This window comes from Anas platyrhynchos, chromosome 3 (assembly GCF_047663525.1).
Source record: "Anas platyrhynchos isolate ZD024472 breed Pekin duck chromosome 3, IASCAAS_PekinDuck_T2T, whole genome shotgun sequence".
Taxonomy (NCBI): domain Eukaryota; kingdom Metazoa; phylum Chordata; class Aves; order Anseriformes; family Anatidae; genus Anas; species Anas platyrhynchos.
In genome coordinates, this window is record NC_092589.1 from 103,188,134 (window position 1) to 103,208,786 (window position 20,653).

The 20,653-nt window shown below is 40.2% G+C and overlaps 1 protein-coding gene across 1 annotated transcript; it reads left to right on the plus strand.

Annotated features, from left to right (window-relative positions):
* The first annotated feature begins 1,098 nt into the window (after window positions 1-1,098).
* On the plus strand, window positions 1,099-8,969 carry SOX11 (SRY-box transcription factor 11). Its single transcript, XM_027455179.3, has one exon. The coding sequence runs from the start codon at window positions 1,418-1,420 to the stop codon at window positions 2,627-2,629; it is 1,212 nt and encodes a 403-aa protein (XP_027310980.1). The 5' UTR covers window positions 1,099-1,417; the 3' UTR covers window positions 2,630-8,969.
* The last annotated feature ends 11,684 nt before the right edge of the window (window positions 8,970-20,653 follow it).

Below are 20,653 nucleotides of genomic sequence, written 5' to 3' on the forward strand. Positions count from 1 at the left end.
CTGAAAGAGGTGAGGGATCCGTGTTTTTGTTTTGTTCCTGTAACAGCACTCGTCACACCACAGCCCTATGATATCATAGTCATATCATCCCAGCACAGTAATTTTGCTGTGGCCTGAGGAAAACGAACCACTGTGCTAATTAGAGGCTGATTTACCAGGGGATCTGCTGCCCCATTAGCAGCAGTTCTGACAGAGGAGAAGCCATGCCAGGGCTTGTCCATCTCACCACCATCGCATCTCCTCCAGCCAGTAACCATCACCAAACTTATTAAACTTTTCTCTTGCTCATATCCGTAAAGGGTAGCTATGAAAACGTGAAGGGAATAGAGCAGTGCACAAACTTATTTTCACCACGGGTTTCACAAAGTAAAACGCACAGGGACGAGGCGCCATCAGATTTCCAGAGCTCCCCGACGGAAACCAGCAGAACAGCTGTATCCAGCGCGGGGGCTCTGCGATAATCGCGACATCGCTGCGCACCAGGGTGCTTTCCGAAAAGCCAGCCAACAAAAAGGAAGGGCGGGCTCAGCCCCCCGGGAGCTGCCGCACACCTGGCTTTGGGGGAAAGCCACCTCCACCCTCCGCGGGGGCACCGGGGGCTCGGGGCACTGTGGACCCCCGTGTCCCTCAGCACCAGCGCGTCGCGGCCTCCCCAGGAGACGGGGGGCGGCCACCGGGCTCCCAGCCCCGATCCGGGGAGCGGGGCTGCGGGCACTGTCCCGGTGGGGACGGACAGACGGACGGAGGGATGGACGGGCGGGCGGCGGAGCTCCAGCGCCCCCTGCCGCCCGCTGCGAGGGGCTCGGTGGCCTCCCTAGGGGAGCGGGACACGGCGGCGGGGGGTCGCGGCCGCCGCCCCTCTCCCCACCTCGCTCCGCAGCCGGGGGCGGCAGGCGAAGACCCCCAGGGGTAGAAGAGCAGGGGGGAAGAGGATGAAGGGGGTGGGTGGGGGGCAGGAGCCAGACCCCCTCCCCCGCCGCCCCCCTGCACAGGGGGGTGTGTCAGCGTGGGGGAGGGGAAGGGGAGCTGATAAAGCACGGGGGGCGTGCCCGGGGGGCGTGCCCGAGCGTCGCCATTGGCCGCCGGGGGGAGTGATGTCACCCATATGAGGGGCTGATAACGAGTCGGGCGAGGAGCCGCGAGTTTTGCAGAAGGGGGCAGCGAGCGCGGCGGGGGCAGGCCGGGCGGCGAGGCCGGGGCACAGCGCGGCGGAGCCCCCAGCGCACCCAGCCCGGCCCTGCCGCAGTGGGCCGAGGTGGTGAAGGAAGACAGCAGCGGCAGCCGTCCTCCAAGGCTCGCCCCCCGCCGGCTCCACCTCACAGCAGCGCGGCGCCCAGCTCGGCTCGCTGGGGCAAGGTGCGCCGCCGGTGGGAGCGGCTTTGTTGGCTCGGAGGGGAGCGGCGGGGAGAAGCCCACCATGGTGCAGCAAGCAGAAAGCGCGGAAAGCGAGAGCAACCTGCCCCGGGAGGCGATGGACACCGAAGAGGGCGAGTTCATGGCTTGCAGCCCAGTGGCTTTGGACGAGAGCGATCCGGACTGGTGCAAAACGGCGTCGGGGCACATAAAGAGACCGATGAACGCGTTCATGGTGTGGTCTAAGATCGAGAGGAGAAAAATCATGGAGCAGTCCCCGGACATGCACAACGCGGAGATCTCCAAGCGCCTGGGCAAGCGGTGGAAAATGCTGAAGGACAGCGAGAAGATTCCGTTCATCCGGGAGGCGGAGAGGCTGCGGCTTAAGCACATGGCCGATTACCCCGACTACAAATACAGGCCCAGGAAAAAGCCCAAAATGGACCCGTCGGCCAAGCCCAACGCCAGCCAAAGTCCGGAGAAAAACGCACCCACCAGCAGCAGCGGCAGCAAAAGCGCCAAGAGCTCCAGCAAGAAATGTAGCAAGCTGAAATCCTCCTCCGCCTCCTCGCCCCCCAAGCCGGGAGCCAAAGCCGCCCACCACGGGGACTACGCGGGGGACGAGTACGTCTTCGGCACCCTGAAAGTGAGCAGCAAGACGGTCAAGTGCGTCTTCATGGACGAGGACGAGGAGGATGAGGAGGACGAGGACGAGCTGCAGCTGCGGATCAAGCAGGAGGCGGACGAGGAGGAGGAAGATGAGGAGCCGGGGCCGCAGCAGCTGCGGCGGTACAACGTGGCCAAAGTGCCGGCGAGTCCCACCTTGAGCTCCTCGGCGGAGTCCACCGAGGGGGCGAGCCTCTACGAGGAGGTGCGGGGCGGCGCCGCGGCGGCGGGCGGAGGCAGCAGACTCTACTACAGCTTCAAGAACATCACCAAGCAGGGCCCGCCGCCGCCCCAGCCTCCGGCCGGCCTCTCCCCGGCCTCGTCCCGCTCCATCTCCACCTCGTCGGCCGGCAGCGAGGAGGCGGACGACCTCCTCTTCGACCTCAGCCTCAACTTCTCGCAGCACGGCCACGCCGCCGCCGAGCTGGGGGCGGGCGCCGCCGCCGGCAACCTCTCCCTCTCTCTGGTAGACAAGGACCTGGACTCCTTCAGCGAGGGCAGCCTCGGCTCCCACTTCGAGTTCCCCGACTACTGCACCCCGGAGCTGAGCGAGATGATCGCGGGCGACTGGCTGGAGGCGAATTTCTCCGACCTGGTGTTCACGTACTGAGCGGGGGCGGCGGTGGAGAGAGGGCGGGCGCCGGTGGCGAGGCGGCGGAGCTGGAGCTGGAGCGACGCCGGTGATGATGATGATTTAAAAAAAAAAAAAAAAGGTCTTGTTTTCTTTTTTTAAAAAAAAAAAAATCTCGAAGTTAGTTCCGAGCCCGGGAGTTGTGATTTTTTTTTTTAATTTTTGTGTTTTTTATTTTTATTTTTTTTTATCGCATTTGGTGATCACAACAACAACAGCAAAGGCAAATGGGACTGGGGGAAAAATGATACAGAAGGCGCTGTTTGAAGCTTGTCGGTCTCTGATTGAAGTCTGGAAGATGGTCTGCAAAGAAGTCTTTTGGCAGCACAACTGTTACTCAAGGGGGTTTGTGGATATTTTTATTTTTTTTTCCCGTGAGAGATCTTAAAGAACTGTTCTGATTTTTTTAATTATTTTTATTTTTCCGAAAGGGACCATTGCAACTTTTTTTGGAGGGAGAAAACTGATGTCTTCTATGCATCCGATTCTTAACAAAGCTGCAGGGAGCTTGAAAAAATGCAGACTGTACAAACGCTTACAAATAACTGAACTGACTTAAGATCAGAGTTTACTTTTCAGATCAAATTGTTTATGGTTTTACAAATGTGATTTCTACTTGCCAACTTTTTTTTTTTGTAACTTGTTCCCTTATACCTCCTTGATTGAATACCAGACAGCCTAGACCTCAGTACAAAAAGGTATTGAAACATTTTTGATACATAACAGACCTCAGTCTTTTTTAAAAATTAATATATTTTCAGGCGTATTTTTGTACAGTGAAAAGGGAACATTCTTGCTGTGTTTTTTCAGTAAGACTTTTCAGGCACTTCTTCCCTTTTATTTTCTTTTTTTCTCTGTTTTTAGCATGCAAGTTTGTTGGTACGTTACGTCCTGGTTTTAAAAGGATTAACATTTTAAAAAAAATAATCCTTGCATCTAAAGGCCTTGTGGTTTTAAAAAAAAAAAGAAACAAACACTTTTTTTGTACAGCTATAGTTCAGATTTGTTCAATATTTGTAGGTAAAGATTTATTGAAAATGGTGATATAGACCTCAGAGCTGTTATCTTAGTTTAAAAGATTGTATATGTACTGTACTATAGTAGGACTTTATGTATCTCATACGCTGTGATATGTGGATGGGGCCCCAGATGGAAGGTATGAAACTGGATTCTCGATTTTAGCAAAAAAAAAAAAAAAAAAAGAAAAAAGGCACATAGTTAAAGTTTCTCATGTTGTGCAATATAATCTAAAGTACAGACCATCTGCATATTTTGTAGCAAATGATGGCAAAAGCAGACTTGTGCACTGTCAACATCATAGCCTGTTTTTTTTTTTAATGCTGAAAGTCTGTATCTTGACAATTTTAATAAATCAGCTGGAACTGATAGAAACTCGTATCGCTATTAGTGTCTGTAGAAGTAACGCTGGAGATGCCGTGTTGTCACCCCTCGCCCGTGGAGGAGCGGTAGCTATAGTCTGTAGTGCATGACCAGAGCTTAGGGGGAAGGAAAATAAGGATTTCTTGCCTTTTCCTTTTTATATTTTTTGTATTCTTTTCCCTCCTTTTTCTCCACCTCCTTTTTTTTGCTCCGCGCTGCCCCTTGGGGCGGGCGCGGTCCAGCCGGGTACCCGCGGGCGGCCGGGGTGGACCGGACCGGGGCCGTGCCGGGCTCTGCGGGGCTGCGCGGTGCAGCAGGTGGGCTCGCCCCGCTGCTTTTAGGCTCTCCCGCATCCCCCTCGGCCGCCCAGCAACGCTTGAGCTCCCCGAGGGTGCGCCTCACCCCCCGCCCCCCCCCCCTTCCCCGCATCCCATTGCCGGGGCCGGGGGGCTGCGGGGCTAGTGCCCGCTCTCCCCCTGCCGCCCCAGGGACAGCTCCCCCTCTCCCCGCCTTTATTATTATCATTCCCCCTCCTTCCTCCTTTTCTCCTCCTTTTGCTGAGTAGCCTGGGCGAGACTTGACGAGGGGATGCTCTGTGCCCCCATCTCCGCCTTAGGGAAGCGCTCGGCCCGCCGGGGCAGCTCCAGCCCCTCTCAGAGGGGGCATGGGAAGGAAAGAAGGGGTACGAGCTTCTTCTGTAGGTGAGCAGACTTTGGCAGTGTGCGGTTTTTATTTTTTTTTCCTTAGGAGCCATCAGATTTCAGTTACAAGCTCTGAAATAACTGCTGATGGCAATAAACAGACTCACAAGGTGGAAGCTTGTTTCTCAAGACGTTTACTTTTTATATGATAGGCATTGGTAATTTTTTTTCTCCACTAATTAATTATCCAGCTGTTTACAGGGACAATTCACTGTGCTGGTATTTTGGTGGCAACCACTGCTACAGGCTTTCAGACTTGCTGAAATGAAAATCCTGCATACACATTTGTAAGGCATAATAAAACATAACATTAAAACCTGCATGCATGTTATGTTTAATCAAGGACAACTCTTAGGCATTTAAGTGGTGAGATATCTTACTTTAGGTTAGTTAAATGAACTGGTAGTAAAATGATTAATATAATCTGATCTCTTTCTAATAATAATAATAAAACACTCATGATTCTAAATAAAAGTTGTTTGGCCTAAATCTTTGCTATCAAAAAAGAGATATAGCATATCTGGGAACTCAAATTTATGTCTTGCATTGTGATAATTCTTTATGAGAAACTGTGTTTTAAAACAAACTTAATTACAATATATAAGATATCCTTGGCAATGGATAGTCCTCAATAAAACAGAGTTTCTTGAATTTTCAGTTTTTGGTCTCAAATGATTAGTGTGTTCTCCATGTAATAACTTAGAAATCAGATTGAAACAAATGACATTTATCTCTTCTAAGGCAAAAGAATGAAAGAAAATAGATACACTGAAGTGCTCTAGCCTAGCCATTCACTACTATCCTGCTTTTGAGAATCCCTTCTTGGGCTAGGGTGATGGAGTCAGTTGATCAGGTTCTAAGTCTTAAAACTGAGCCAAAATTCTCTTAGTAATTCTTCACGCTATCATGAGAATATGGGGACTTTTTCTTCTAGTCCCTTTCTTCTGATATGCATCCTTGTTTACTAAAGTAATAATAGGCAGTGTCATTAAATATTTGTGCTCTACAGATGTTCAATGAGTTATGAATGATTATTGTCGAATCTAGGCTGAATTTGGTTTGCATTGTGATAAGGTCTGTGTCTCAGCCTACAGGAGTTTTGACTTGCATATATTTTTGGAAGATGTTTTTTAAAATTACCGTTTAAGATATTAGTCAAGGATAACTAATTTAAAGGATCCAAGTATAGAGCAGTCAGGCATATTTTAAAAGAGCAACAGGTCTACTTTAGTTAAAGAGTATAATACCCACTCAGAAGTATATCTTTTCTTTCTTCTAGTTGGGAGTGATACAATACTATATCAGAGGAATATTTTGAGTGAAGGTGTATAGTGCAGGGAGATAATTTTTGTCCATAAAGTCTGACTTTCATTTATTTCAGAGTTTATTGTTGCATATTGTTCAAGGAAAAAAAAATAGAGTTCTTTTTACGCCACTACACTGTTAGGGCTGAAGTTTGATGCTGTTGAATGCCTAAGCTCCTGCTGATTTCAATGAAAGTAACATACAATCTTCTAATCAGGAAAAATAGCATTTGCTAAATTACTCTTATATTTTTTGATTTTGTTGTATCTAATAATATTCCTATCTTCAGCTCCTTTATAATTTTATTTTTAGTGTACATAAGAATCCTTTTTGACCTGCTAGAGTAGTCCCGTTGCAGGCTTAATATCTCCCATGGCCTTTTTCACATTTTTTGCATTCGTTTCTGTACAATACTCTTATGAGTAGAATAAGACTTAGTGATAAGAGGGAGAAAAATGAGTGGTGTTTTTTTTTTTTTGGAAAGACAATTTTGTTCGTAGCACTGAGGATGTCAACTCCATGTAAAACTTAATCAAATATGGTGATTCTTTTTAATTTTATAGTAAGATTTTTTTTTTTTAAAGTTACCATTTTCCCCCTTTGGTTGTTCCCCCTCTGCCCCTTATTTCTTTAAAAAAAAAAAAAAAACAAAACACAAAAACAAGTACACCTGAGAAATATCTTAATTCCTTTAGTGCAGTTGTTTACAAATGTTATGGGAAGACTCATTCCAAGCATCCTGTATGTGCTACGTGCTCTTTAGGCATTTGCTGTCATTTGGGTTAAAGTTCTTCAAGTCTATTGAATGTGATTTGCATGCATGCAGTCTGATACTTCATTCATGCCTGTTTGAGGAAGGTGCAACTCTGGTGTTACGCTAAGGTACAACTGGTGTGGGGTCAAAGTCAGGGCCATATACTTTTTAGGTGTTTGATATTCAACACAGTCATTAAGTTCCTTTTTACAGTTGCACAGTTGATGCCTAGTAAGGCCTTAAACCTGAAAAAAATTAAAAAAATTCTCATTGAGCTTAATGGGAGTTTTTGCCTCAAGGGCTGCTGGCAGGATAGGTGTCTTAGTTCTTCATAACCTTCATTTGTAAGCATGGCCAGAAAAAAAAAAAAAGTAAAAGAAAAAAAAAACCAACAAAACAAAACAACAAAAATTTAATTCAATGAGTTGCCTTACATTTCTCCTTCTATATGGTTATATTCCTTTGATTTATTTCCTTTCCCCTCACCCACATCAAAGGCTGTGATTGTTTTTGTTCTTAATTTTTTTGCACACTACCTATACCAATTAACTGCCTAATTAGTTTTATCTTCTCTACATGGATGCAGTGAATTTGTAAGAGAATTTCACAAGCAAGTAGTTTTTTAGTGAGTTTAAAGTAAATAGAGTTTTAAAGACCTATTTTTATATTCAATATAAAGCACAAATGTGCAGAAAGTGTAGAATGACTTACAAAAAGGGAAACAAAAGTTCATAATATTTCATGTATAAAAGTAATACCTTCTTTGGGTTGGGATTCTCTTAGAAAACCCAATACTTATGCCAGTGCAAAGATAGGAATATTTTAAAAACTCTTAGAAAATTGTGGTTGACAGCAATTTCAAAGGAATGACTTCTGTAGATACAAGGAAACCCCTAAAGCAATATGGATAAGAAGGGGTGAATGGTTTTCAATGATGAACAACAACCTGGAAGTGTGAGAATGGAGGTTTCAATCCTTATTAATTAATCATGTTTCTTCTTTTGTGGTTAGTTGCAACATCTGGATTTTCTGTGAAGTGTGCAATCTTGTAGGATGAAAAAGTGCATGGCGCCAAACTTCTAAGACTTACAAATACTTAGAAGCAGGTTTGATTTAGCATTATATGTTATTAATTAGGACATTTTGATTTTGGTAACTCCCACTTCCAAGAAAATCAAGACCCTGATTTACCACTTGAAGAAATTTGGTCAACTAATAATGATTAATCCAGGAACTCCCATTGTCACAGTTTGTTTTTGTTTCCATCGTCCTGCTTATCTCCAAAACCAACTTGCCTCAACCCCTGGCTAAACCAGGGAGAAGAGTTATATGCCATTGTTAGTTCATTTACAATTTGTATCTGGTTTTGCTCTTGTACATATGTTGGCGTTTTGGAGTCTTTACATAAATGCTGTGATACTTTTTTTCTTCTTTTTATTTTTTTTTTGGTGGGCTGTTTTAAAATGGAGGCCTGTTTTCCAGTGTGGGACTTTTGATGGTTACAACATTTCAATGATGTTGCATGATGGCCACAGGTGGGGGAAATTGAATGTTTTAGAGCAGTTTTTCAAGCATGACACTTTTAAAATATGTAATTTCAAAGACTTTTCAAGGCCACATGAAATTAGTTTTCATAGCCACTCCAGGTCTTGGGGGGAAAAGCTGAAAAGTACTTTTGTTTAGAAGTCTGAGTGATGGTGGGGGGGAAACCTTTTCTTGAGGTTTTTGCATGCCAGTGCACGGCCTATTGCTGTGAGAGAAGGAAGATGGTAAGGCTGCTTGAGGCAATGCACTGGAGGACAAAGTGTTTTCTAGCACTAGAAAAAGAAAATGCATGGCAAAGTTTTGTCTTCTAGTAGACTATATAGCATGCAGAGTTTAGTATGTGTCAAAACAGTGTATGACATTGCTGTATCAAAGTTGTAAAATTAAGCATTATTTATTGAAAACTATGTATTTTTTTTGTAAAAATCTGATCACCTAGAGGATTAATATCAGTGACTTGTGCTAGTGCTACAAACTTAACCAGCTTCTTTACTACAGTACTTGATATGCAGTGTTAATGCTCAGGGTTGAAACCAGTCCACTCCAATGTCTTTTTTTGCAAGAGTTTTTAAATAAAGGAACAACATAATGCAATTGTTCAAAAGACTCTAATAAAATTGTGTGATCAATCTTCCTATGTGTTTTTATGTGGATTTTTTTTTTCCAGTGTTGTATTTGGTAAATGCAGTTCAGCTATTATAGCGAATCCATTCTTCGTTCTGTGGGCACCCAAAGCTGAAAAAGCTGAAATTTAGTGGGAATAACGTGTCTTTTGAAAAAAACCCTCAATAGATAGTTATGGTCAAGGTGAAAAGGGTAAGTGCTGTTCTGGGCACGCCTGAGAGACACTGAAACAGAGAATGAGCCAACTTCCTTTTTTTTTTTTTTTGTTGTTGGTATTCTGGATAAAATAAAATATTTTATGCTAAACATTTCAAAACCTGCTTTAAAGTTGACCATAGAAGAATGAAATAAGATGGATTACATGCCAGCAAAACGCATTTCTCTCTGTAACTTTTTCTACAAACAGTTTACCATCTAAATGTATTTTGGCATAGAAAAAAATCATTCTGTATTAAGATTCTAGTTATGAAAATGTTTTTATGAGAACCCTGTAATCAATTCTTGGAACTATAAAAAAGGTGTTTTTAATGTGTTTATGTGGTGAAAGTTGTTTGTATATTAAATATGGTTTTATAGAAATGATGGAGTTATATTGTTACAAATTAAAAATCTGCAATTATCACGAGACATCCTTTGCTGGAATAAGCCTTCTAAAGGTCCTGTCTGTAGACATATTTCCATGTTAAAAAAAAAAAAAAAAAAAGCAAGGCACATCTCTCCTGCTTGTATTTTATTGTATTTTATATCTATACTTCTGCAACTTTACCTAAGGGTAAATATATCAACTGATAATAGTTTCCTTCCCATCAAGGGGTTGTGGGTTACTCCTAGAATCCAGGAAATAATAATAATAATAAAAATTATATTGACTTCAGTTTTAGCTGATACAAGCATTTAAACTTGAGAAGAGTCGATTCACCAAATAAAAGGTTTCAGATCATTTTGTATGAATCTTAAGTACAACTCTTCCTGCTGCCCTTGTTGTTATCACAACACCTGAATAACTTTTTTCTCCAAAATAGTTTTCTCAGTTCACAAGTAATTATTTCTCTTTAATTTACCAAATTTACTGAGAACATTGAAAACAATCTATATAATTTCAAAAGTCTGGTCTAGTAGTATTCTTTCTTGTGAATGGAGGTGTAACTGATGTGACGTAAAAGTTTGAATTTGATGCATCATAGTGAAGATAGGAAGTTTAAGCTGGTCACTCTAAATCAGTGAAATAAAATCTTTATTTACAGCCATCACACCACTGTCCTTTCTGTATTTATGAAAAAGGTTTTAAAAAATACTTTTTAAGATACTTTAGTGGGATTTGAAACAATGCACTAAAACCACATCATTTCTATATAATACATATTATATATATATACACACACACATATATATAAGTTCCCATAGTTTGTTTGTTTACATATCGTTGTATATAACCAAAGACAAGCTACAGAAATTTACCAGAACAAACTAAGGCTGTCTCTCTATTATTTTAAATGTCTCTAGCTGAATTCTTGTGTTTGGCTCTTCCTTAGTGAGAAGTGTCGCTACTGTACTGAAAATTGGAACTTCAGTTATTATCTGGTTCTGTTGTTGTCAGAGAAAATTTCTACATTACGTATTGGGAATCTTTCCTATCCTGTGTTTGAAAGTGTTTTTGGATTGGTAAACTACAAGATATCACATCTTAAAGCTATACAATAGCTTTATATATGTTCAAATTACATTTTCAAGTTGGTACTAAAACTAAGAACTAATTTTAGGGATTACAAAGATGTTTTTACTTACTTAATGTTCTTACATGAATAAGAACTATTTTTTGGTCTTACACTTACACCTAGTCTTTACTTGATGAGACATTGTTGGCCTGCGTGTCCTTAGGGTAATAGTCCCTGAATATCTATAAAGCCTGCCTTTCATTCACCTAATTTCATTCACTTTATTTGTTGAGTTTTAGCTCTCATACCTTTTAGAGATAAGAACCAATCTTTTCCCCTGACAGTATCACTGTTGTGCATGGCCTTCAAAAAGTAGAAAAATGGTAGAAAAATCACATGGACAACCATAGCCTAAACCAATTCTGCCATTCTCAGCTCTGTGTGGTCATTCATCAGCTGTGGGTTATCAAAGCCAATAACTTTGCAGGCAGAGTGAGTCATCTACACTTACGAAAACCATCTAAGTTATCTACTTAAGCAGTTAAACTAGCCATCCTGGTTTTGCTGGAAGTTGGTATGAACAGTGAAGTTTTAGAATCTGTAAAAAGGGAAATAACAGCAGCAGTAACCATGCTTTCCGCCACCCCCCAATAACTGCACGTTTAAAATGTAAACCTTAATGTAGCCATGATAATATGAGACTTCTTCAGCCCTCCAAAAAAGTTTTATGGCCAGACATTTTTGCACTTTTTTCACCATGTCAGTCAGTCAGACAAAATACTGCTGTTTTTTCTCTAGCCTTTTTCTGAGCATATATTTTATATATAAATGGATAGGTGTGAATACTGATATACTTCACAGTCTTTCATGCACAAGCACAAACAGACATTGCTAAGGCAGCTTTGTCAGTCTTGTAAAGTTAAGGAACAACATGGGAAAAACTGCATTTTCAACTTTATTCAAATCCTTTCTAGCAAATATACTGGCATGAGAACATGCATACCAAGCAATGCTGTACCTAGAAGTTAGGCACCTGGGTCCAGCTGCTCATCCATGGCAGATGTCTGGGCACAGCCTTAGTGCTGTGTGATGAGAGGTCTGCAGCTTGACTGTGAAAATGGGAGGTGTCTCTGACACCAGATTTAGGATTTTATTCTGGCCCTCTCTGTTTACTCAAGACCTCAAGTTCATGGTTTTATTCTAATGACAGATGACAAACTCTTCTCACTGATATGGTATCTTGTAGGTAAAACATTTGCTTAGGGAGCAGAAAGCACTGGAAAGAGATGGAAAGCACATCTATGCTAAGAAATTAAACATCACATAGTCCAGGCACTGGAACTCAGTTGTCTGTATCGTTAAATTGTTAGAAAAATCCCTGACATGGTTTTGGCTGGTGAATACTAGTGCTCTTCCAAAAAATCACTGGAACAATTTGAAAATTATCATGGGCCAAATATCATTCCCAATAGGCAGTTTGGATTCATCCACTCTGTTTTGGAAACTAGGAGAGTTTACTAGCATACATGTGGCCAGATTATGCCAGCTGGCCTCAAAAACAGGGAACAGACCCTGGAATAATTTACTAGCATAGATGTGGCTATAGGTTATAAACCCTACTCTGTAGGACTTTGGCCATAAAGTCACTATAATTTTGGAGAATACCTTAGCCTTAATCTATGGGCTGGAATGTAAAGGTCATGAGCCTAAAGGCAAAGCAAAAAGGAATTTGACTTTCTACTCTATTACTGATACATACTGCATATTGGTATGGGTATTGTCAGTTCTGCAAATGGTACATTTCTGTTGCATTGTCATGGGGACTCATCTTCAAGAGCAGTAGTGCACAGTGAGACTGTGACCACAGATTTTTTTTTAAACATGGTAATTTCAGATGGAATTTAAGAAGAGGAAATTGCTCTAGCTAATAAAACTGACAATTTATGCTGCAGTGCCTTCACTCCCAAGAATCCAAAAGCACTTTACAAATACTGTTGGCCAATTTTGAGCTACTCTTGTAGTCAAAATACCTACTGAAATCAATTGTAGAATCACTTCTATTGAATCGCCTCCAACTGTAGAGCTGAGTGAGAATTTTATATGTTGAACAGCTGTAGAACTGGAGCCTTGAAATTGCTATTTAAATTATACATAAGAATCATACAGTGTATGTTCTTCTAGCACCCTCACAGTTAGTTTAGACAATATTTTCATAAACTGCACTCTTAGGAAAAGAAATCAATCCAGCTGGACTAGATAAGAGGGAATCATTAAGCATTTCTCCTACTTAAATATGAACATAATTTAGTAAAATTGATTTAGTGTCCTGAAAAGGGAATGTTCCCGTGATCAGCACATCAGTGTTATGGTCTAACCCCAGTGATTACTCAATCACACACACACACACACAAAAAAAACTGCTTCGAACTTTTTTTTTTTTTTTTTAATGTTAAGGATTGGAGATGAAACTAAATCTAAAAAAGCATAAAGGAAGATTCAGGTTTCAGACTTATTTGGGTTATATCAACATCAAAACAAAATGATACATCTGCAGTTCACCAGATTTCACAACTTTTCTGATATTCAGTGGTTTCTTTGGTTTCTTGATATTATTGACTGAACAAATGCTATCTGACTTTGAACAGAGATAATCTGAACAAGATTGCTGTGGATAGAAGGAAAAACAGAGCAGCATAAACTGGGCAAACAAAACAAAACAAACAAACAACAACAACAAAGCTAAAATGGCAAAGAAAGACAAGACAAGCAACTTGCCTACAAAGAGTTGCCCACTGAGTTCTATAGCACTATAAAAGTGCTGCCACACCAGAATAATTTCCAAAAAGCCCTCAGTGCTGGGATCCTGAAAAATTGCATCTGCTGTTTAGGTCATCAGCATCAGTCCTAGTCAGTGCCATTTCTTTGAAACGGATATGCCCAGGGCACCAGCCAGCAAGATGTGCTGTGACTGTTTTCTTCCCCGCCTTCCTATGGGCAGGTGGCAACCTCAGTCTCTGGAAGTTAAAATATGAATCCGAGAGGGACAAAGATGGGGATATGAAGTTCAATATCCATATTGGCATTTGCAGATGACTCCTCTCCTAAACCACTAGAAGTGTTTGTAGGGCTGTGTGATGCCACCCTGCACTTTTGGAGAATGAGACTTTGAGCCAGAGTGCTATCCATCCTCCATGACACCAGCATTTTCCTTATTCAACATTTCAAGAGAGATTTTAGTTATGAAAGCTGATGAAAAATTCGTGATGTATTTTCTTTGGATGCAGATTGATAGAGCTCTGTTTGATTGTTTGTTATCAGTTAGCCAGCAGTAAAGTTAGACCAGAAGCAAATTTCTTCCATGGTATCCCAGAGTAAAGAATTCAATTAGTGTGAAAACACCTCTTTCCAGTCACACCCCAAAAGTCACTTTGTATGAAATTGGAGACAATGTCTATTGAATAATGACCTGATATTGAATGAAGATTCCCACTACTGTGGGATTAGTAGTCTTAACCATTAGCAAGTTTCACAAAATGCTAATAAAATATTTATTTGGCTATTACTTTTCTTGACCTATTTGTTGAGTTCACTAATGGATTCAGGCTTCCCAGACAGAAACTCATACATTTATTTGAAGCTTAGCTAGCTATTTTCCTCAGTAACGATACATGCATTTTTCTGTCACATATATATATTTATTTTATAAAATTAGGAATGTATGTATCTATATATAAAGCTATAAATATCTAAGATAAAAAACAGTAATCAATTTTAACTCAAATAATTTCATTTTTAAAATTATTCAATAGCTTTTAAAAAAGATTTAAGAGACATTCACTGATTCCTCCAACAACTGTTTCTTTTGTATATTGTATTAAAAATCACAAACTGTTTAGCGTGCACCTCATATTAGGATACTATCTAGTCAAATCCACACTCACAGAGTAATTTCCTGTGTTTCTTTTTTTTTTTTCTCTTTTTTTTTTTTTCCTCCTCTCAGATTCTCTTTTAAGAACCTTCTAATAGATCTGAATTCTGACTGTCTTTTCAAATTGGTCTAATTCATTTTATTGGCATTCTTTCATGTAAGAGAACTGGGATGTTGGAGGTGGTATGTCAAGGAAGATTTTTCATAAAAGATTCACAGAATTCAGAAATCTTGTCATTTGTGGGACACGGAAGACCTACTTTAGGTGCAAAGTATAAAAATATATGATATAGTATAATACATATACGTATACATATACATATACACATACACACACAAATACATTTATAATTATTTTGTAATATATTGTATTATATTGATTTCCAGTTTATTAGTTATTATACTTTTACAATATGTATTTAAATATATTTTCAGTTTAATTTGTGTGGGCTGTGGTTTAAAGCAGACAATTAATTTCATGTATATTTGATGTATTGTGTCTTACAATTGCAGGAAGAAAATGTTTTAAAAAGTTTGACTCCAACATTCTGCCAAGCCTTGAAACAGAGGAAATATCTGGTAATTACTTGTGTGCATGTGTGTGGAGGTATGTGTGTATGGGGGCAATTAAACAAAAAATATATATTCCAACAGAAGTTGTATTTTACTTCTCTTAAATGCTAGGCACCACTTCCCAGCTCATGGAAGTTAGCAAGGGCTAGAATTTCTCCTAGCCTCACAAGAGGTTCTTGTAACCGGCTCATTTGGGAGGTTAGCGTGTGGGATGGATTTCCCATTGTGACTCCAAAATCCAGAAATACATCCTAATCATTTTTTTCTTCCTCCTTTCTGGTAACTCTGCAGTGTGATTAAAATATTTATGTATTTCATATACGTGATAAATAGAATCAAAGGTAAATAAAGTAACATTAAGAATGTAACTACTGTCCTCTTAGTGAGAAAACCAGATAGATATTAACAACCCTCCATCTTTTGCTTTGGGAAAGTGAGAGCAGAAGAAGCCATGTGTTTTTATGTTTGCCTTCTCCAGTCCTTTTGATACTAGCTTTATTTCATGCCGTTACCATTTAGCCTTAGATTAATTAACCTCTCCCAAGCCAAGTATTAGCCATCAGACATGCAAAGTACTATGGGAATATGTTGAAAACAAGACATAAGTGAATGTCACAAGCAGAACAGTTTGTCTGTTATCTGAAATAATAATATAAGAGCAAACGAACTGGAACCAGCAACTGTAATTTTCCTCTCTTTTTCTATAAATATATATTTTTGAATAGATGTCTCAGCAACGTCTGAAACAAATATTTATGTAAACTATATGGACTACTTACGAGGCATGAGAAATAGTAGAAGGTGAGACATATTGCTGCCTTTTCCCAGGGGTGCAGCATGTGTAATACATGTGAAATGACATCATCCACAGAGGAGACTGGATTCACAGGCATACTATAAATAAACCATTCAAAAAAATGAAGAACTAGCAAGATGGACAAGACAGTCATATACTTTTACATGTATTATTTGCACAATAATCTGGATCAGCTTCTAAATCTTTCCAGTTTCACAGGTAAATACAATACATATTGTCATCTGAAAAAACAACAAAAAATTTCTTCCTTTAGATTTACAGATAACATTGTGCAGAATGAAGCTAAACTCAACTGTATACTGCCAATTTTCATTTTTTCATTTTTATAAACTATACATGAATATATATTTATTTATTTATTTATTAAAATTATTATTCTTATTTTTAAAATTTAACATAGAAATACTCCCCCTGTCCCAGAGGGTGTGGAATAACAGTGCAGGCAGTAGGGACGTAGTGCACAGAGGATGAGTGTGGCTGAGCTCCAGTGGTTCTAGTGGTTCCTCTCTAAGGCTACCACTGTCAGGTCCGTAGGCTCCTGTGAACACCGTGAACATTTTCCCAAGACTAGTCTCAAACATCATTTTGGGATATGGATGCCTACATCTCTTGGACTTGCTAGACTTAGGGCTGAATCCAGACTACCTATACCCACCTTGGTCTACGCTGAGGGAGCTGAAGGACTCAGGTGACTTGTCTGTACCTAATCATTGCAGCAGATGAAAATCTCATGTTGGGACAGGAGGTTCCTCTAGCATACACAAAGGGACCATTCAATGTGCTTAACTTCAGCCTAGCAAGAGTCTGGGATTTCTGTTAATTGAGAACCACAGAGAGTCAAGAGCTAAATCAAGCAAGTAACTGTTTAATACAACACATATGATTTCTTTTTTTAAAGACTACTTTTCTGGGAGATCTGTCTCCTGTGTCTTCCTCAGGCTGCAGCTCTCAAGCACAGCCCCTGTACTTAGGGATGGGACAGATCCTGCCCTGTACTGGGCCATCACCACTGAGTATGAGATCCATGGGGGCAGGTGAAGCAAAAATATGTGTTGCAGTATTTACTCTCTTACAGTTATTTGCATAAATCGTGGCAGCATCAAAGGAATGTGTCTTTCTCTTAGGGTGGAGGGTGATGAGATTCCTGTTTAAATTTAGTGCTTGTGGAAGTGCGTTCATAGACGAGGCCTCTGAGAATGCTCTGTCTCCTCCACTGCTATTTACAGCATCTGACCAAGTGCCAGAGGCTGCAAGCTGGTAAATGTAGAGATAAATTTGGATATGTGCTTTTCTGAATTGGGACCTTATAGACTGCTTTTCAGTTGGTCCACAAATTCTGGTTATAGTGGAGGCTAAAGTTATCAAGTAAATACAGGAATAATGAAATAAGTGGAAATTGATTGATTTTTATTTTTATTCTATCTATTTATCTATTTATTTATTTATTTATTTTACTTTTTAACTTGATTGTGCACTGTGCTGCTATTTTCTTTATACAGCTTCAGATCTGACTTTTCATCCTGTCTTTGCCCTTTCTTTTCACCTCTCAGCTTTCCTTTTAAAGGCACATATTAAAAATGGTGACCTCTATTTTCCCTCTTCCTTAGTATTTCATTTCTTTTTTTTTTCCAAGTCTGTAAATTAAAAAAAAAAAAAACCACACACACAAAACAAAACAAAACAAAACAAACAAACAAACAAACAAAAAACCTCTTTAGCTCTGGAAAAGTATCAAGCAAAAGAAAAATTAAATTATATAACTCTGTCTCTCTGTTACATTTAATTTTTTTTTCACCTTTTTTAAAAGTTGTAGAGTGACAAAGTTACTGAGTCTCATTTTTTTTTCCTCTTTACTTTTTCCAAAGTTTAGGAAGTTTTGAAAAGTTACAGAGTGTCAGAAGAAAAATGGAAAAAGTGAGAAAACATTCCTGACACCTTTCATTCATTCATTCACCCTGGAATAAGATAAAACATATAAAACAAAATAAAATAAAACAAGGAAAAGAGGAAAACAATGAAGTATATATATATATTTTTTTAAGTATCTGGACAAATAAGGACATAATAAAAGCACAGAAGTTTTATTTTAAGAACAAGTAGTTCGTTCACTGTAAAATGTTTAAATGAGAATATTTGTCAAGCTTTAACTGGCCTCTGTGGTATTAGGCAATGCTCATATGGAAACACAGATATGATCTCTCCTGCAAAGAAATAGTATCTGGATTTAATTTCTCTCATCTTTTTCTAAATGACCCTAACTCCATTTAAAATGCACCTGTTTTGTTTTGTTTTGGGGTAGAATAAGATAGAAAAAATAAGCAGAAGGACATGCTTGAGGCAGACTTGCATAGAAACTTAAAAATGATTAAAAGAAACATGGATCTAACATGTAAGATGACTGGGAGGTAAAGAAGGAAAATGAAAAAAAAAAACAACAACAACAACAACAAAAACAGTAAAAAATCTGAAGAATAACATTTTTTAAAGACAAGATGAGATACATGAATGACAACAAGGTCAAGACTGCAGGAGTCAGCGTGGGAAGATCAAAGACATAGGCAAGGATAGTAGGAAGAGGAGTGCAAAGGACAGCAAGACTCTGTACTGATGCATACTTAGGAATCAGGAAATTTGGAGAGAGTCTGGCAGCAGGAGAAGGATGAAGGTAAGGAGTTTGTGTTCTTGCAGGATGTGTGATGTCTCCAGCGAGAGACATCATGGTTATCTGAACTCATGTATGGCTACAACAGCTGTATGAAGAAAAAGGAACTGAATGCTAAGGAAAGATATCTTTCTCAGAACCTCCAGTACATTACAGAAAGTTAAAACAAACTAGGTTTTTACACATTTCCGTGATAAAATGAATCATAAGCATAGAAGAATAAAAGAGAAAGCACCTTAACCTTTACTTGCTCAGGACTCAAAGAACCACTTCACAAGCAAAAACTTACCATACCTAATAGAGCCTGTTACTCAGGGGATGATGTGAAAAGTGATACATGGCTTGTAGATTATTTTCCTGTGTACCAAGAAGCAGCTAGGATGAAACAGTCCTCTGAAACTTGATGTCATTCCCATATGGCACACATTTTCAGTCTCGTCCCCTTGGCTGATGCAGAGCTCTGTTGTAACAGAGTCCAAAGTGGACACAAAATGAAAATAAGTAGTTCTAACAAAGTATCATCGTTTTCAGTGGAAAGAAAATGTCTGAGGAAAAAGGGCTGAAATGAATGGATGTGGGCACATGAGATATGGAAAAAGACTGATGCACCCCTCATGTTCTTGCTGTGCTCAGTAGGATGCTTCTTCCACCAGGAAGGAGCTGGACCAGCTTCTGAGTGCTCTAGCTCAGGCTGGTGTTTGGATGGGAACAGAAAACCACAAGAAACACTCCCTGTTCATGGCAGCACTCTATTATGTTTTTCAAGTCATAGTACATATCTGTTAAATCAGCGATTCTTTTTTTTTTTTTTTTTCTTCTTCTTTTTTCCCCACCATCAGCCACCTATCACATTTCTGTGTGGCTCAAAATGTACTAATCCTAATTGCTTACAGCTATGACCAATAATTTGAGAAACCATGACTTGGACAGAAATAAACATTTTCTTCTATCGTACTCAAGACAATGAGTTTATCTACAAATTCTGGAATAAATGATTGAATTACAATGATAGAGTGGTTTGGGTTGGAAGGCACCTTAAAGATCATCTAATTCCAACTCCCTGCCATGGTCAGGGACACCTCTTGCTAGATCAGGTTGCTCAAGGGCTGATCCAGCCTTAAACACTTCCAGGGGTGGGACATACACAATTTCTCTAGGCAACCTGTTTCAGTTCTTCAGTAAAGAATTTCTTCCAAATATCTAATCTAAACTTTTTTAGATTAAAACTTTTTTAGTTTAAAGCCATTACTTCTTGTGCTATCACTACACTCCCTGACAAAGAGTCCCTCCCCAGTTTTCCTGTAGCCCTTCTTTGGGTATTGGAAGGCCACTATAATGCCTTCTTGGAGCTTTCTCTGCTTCAGGATGAACAACTCCAACTCTCTTAGCCTGTCTTCACAGGAGAGGTGTTTCAGTCCTATTATCTTCGTGGACCCCTTCTGGACTCAGTCCAACAGATCCATGTCCTAGTTGTCCTTCAGAGCTGAACATAGCACTCTAGGTAGGGTTTTATGAGAGCAGAATAGAGGGGGAGAATTATGTTCCTCAACCTATTGGCAATGCTGCTTTTGATGCACCCCTTGATTTAGTTGGTTTTCTGATCTGCAAGTGCATATTGCTGGCTCATGTTGAGCTTCTCATCAACATACACTCCCAGGTGCTTCTCATCAGGATTATTTTCAATCCATTCTCCACCTAGCCTGTATTTGTTCTTGTAATTGCCCCAGGCAAGATGCAGGACCTTGCACATGGCTTTGTTGAACTTCATGAGGTTTGCACAAGTCCACCTCTCAAGCCTGTCCAGGTCCCTCCAGATGGCATCCCTTCCCTCTTGCATGTTGACCATATAACACAGGTTGCTATTGGCAAACTTTTTGAGGGGGCACTCAATCTTACTGTCCATATCACTGATAAAAATATTAAACACTGGAAGTCCCAATACTGACCCCTGAGGAACACCACTCATTACTGATCTCCACTTGGATATTGAGCTGTTGACTGCAACCCTTTGAGTGCAATCATCCAGTCAATTCCTTACCTGCTGAGTGGTCCATCCACC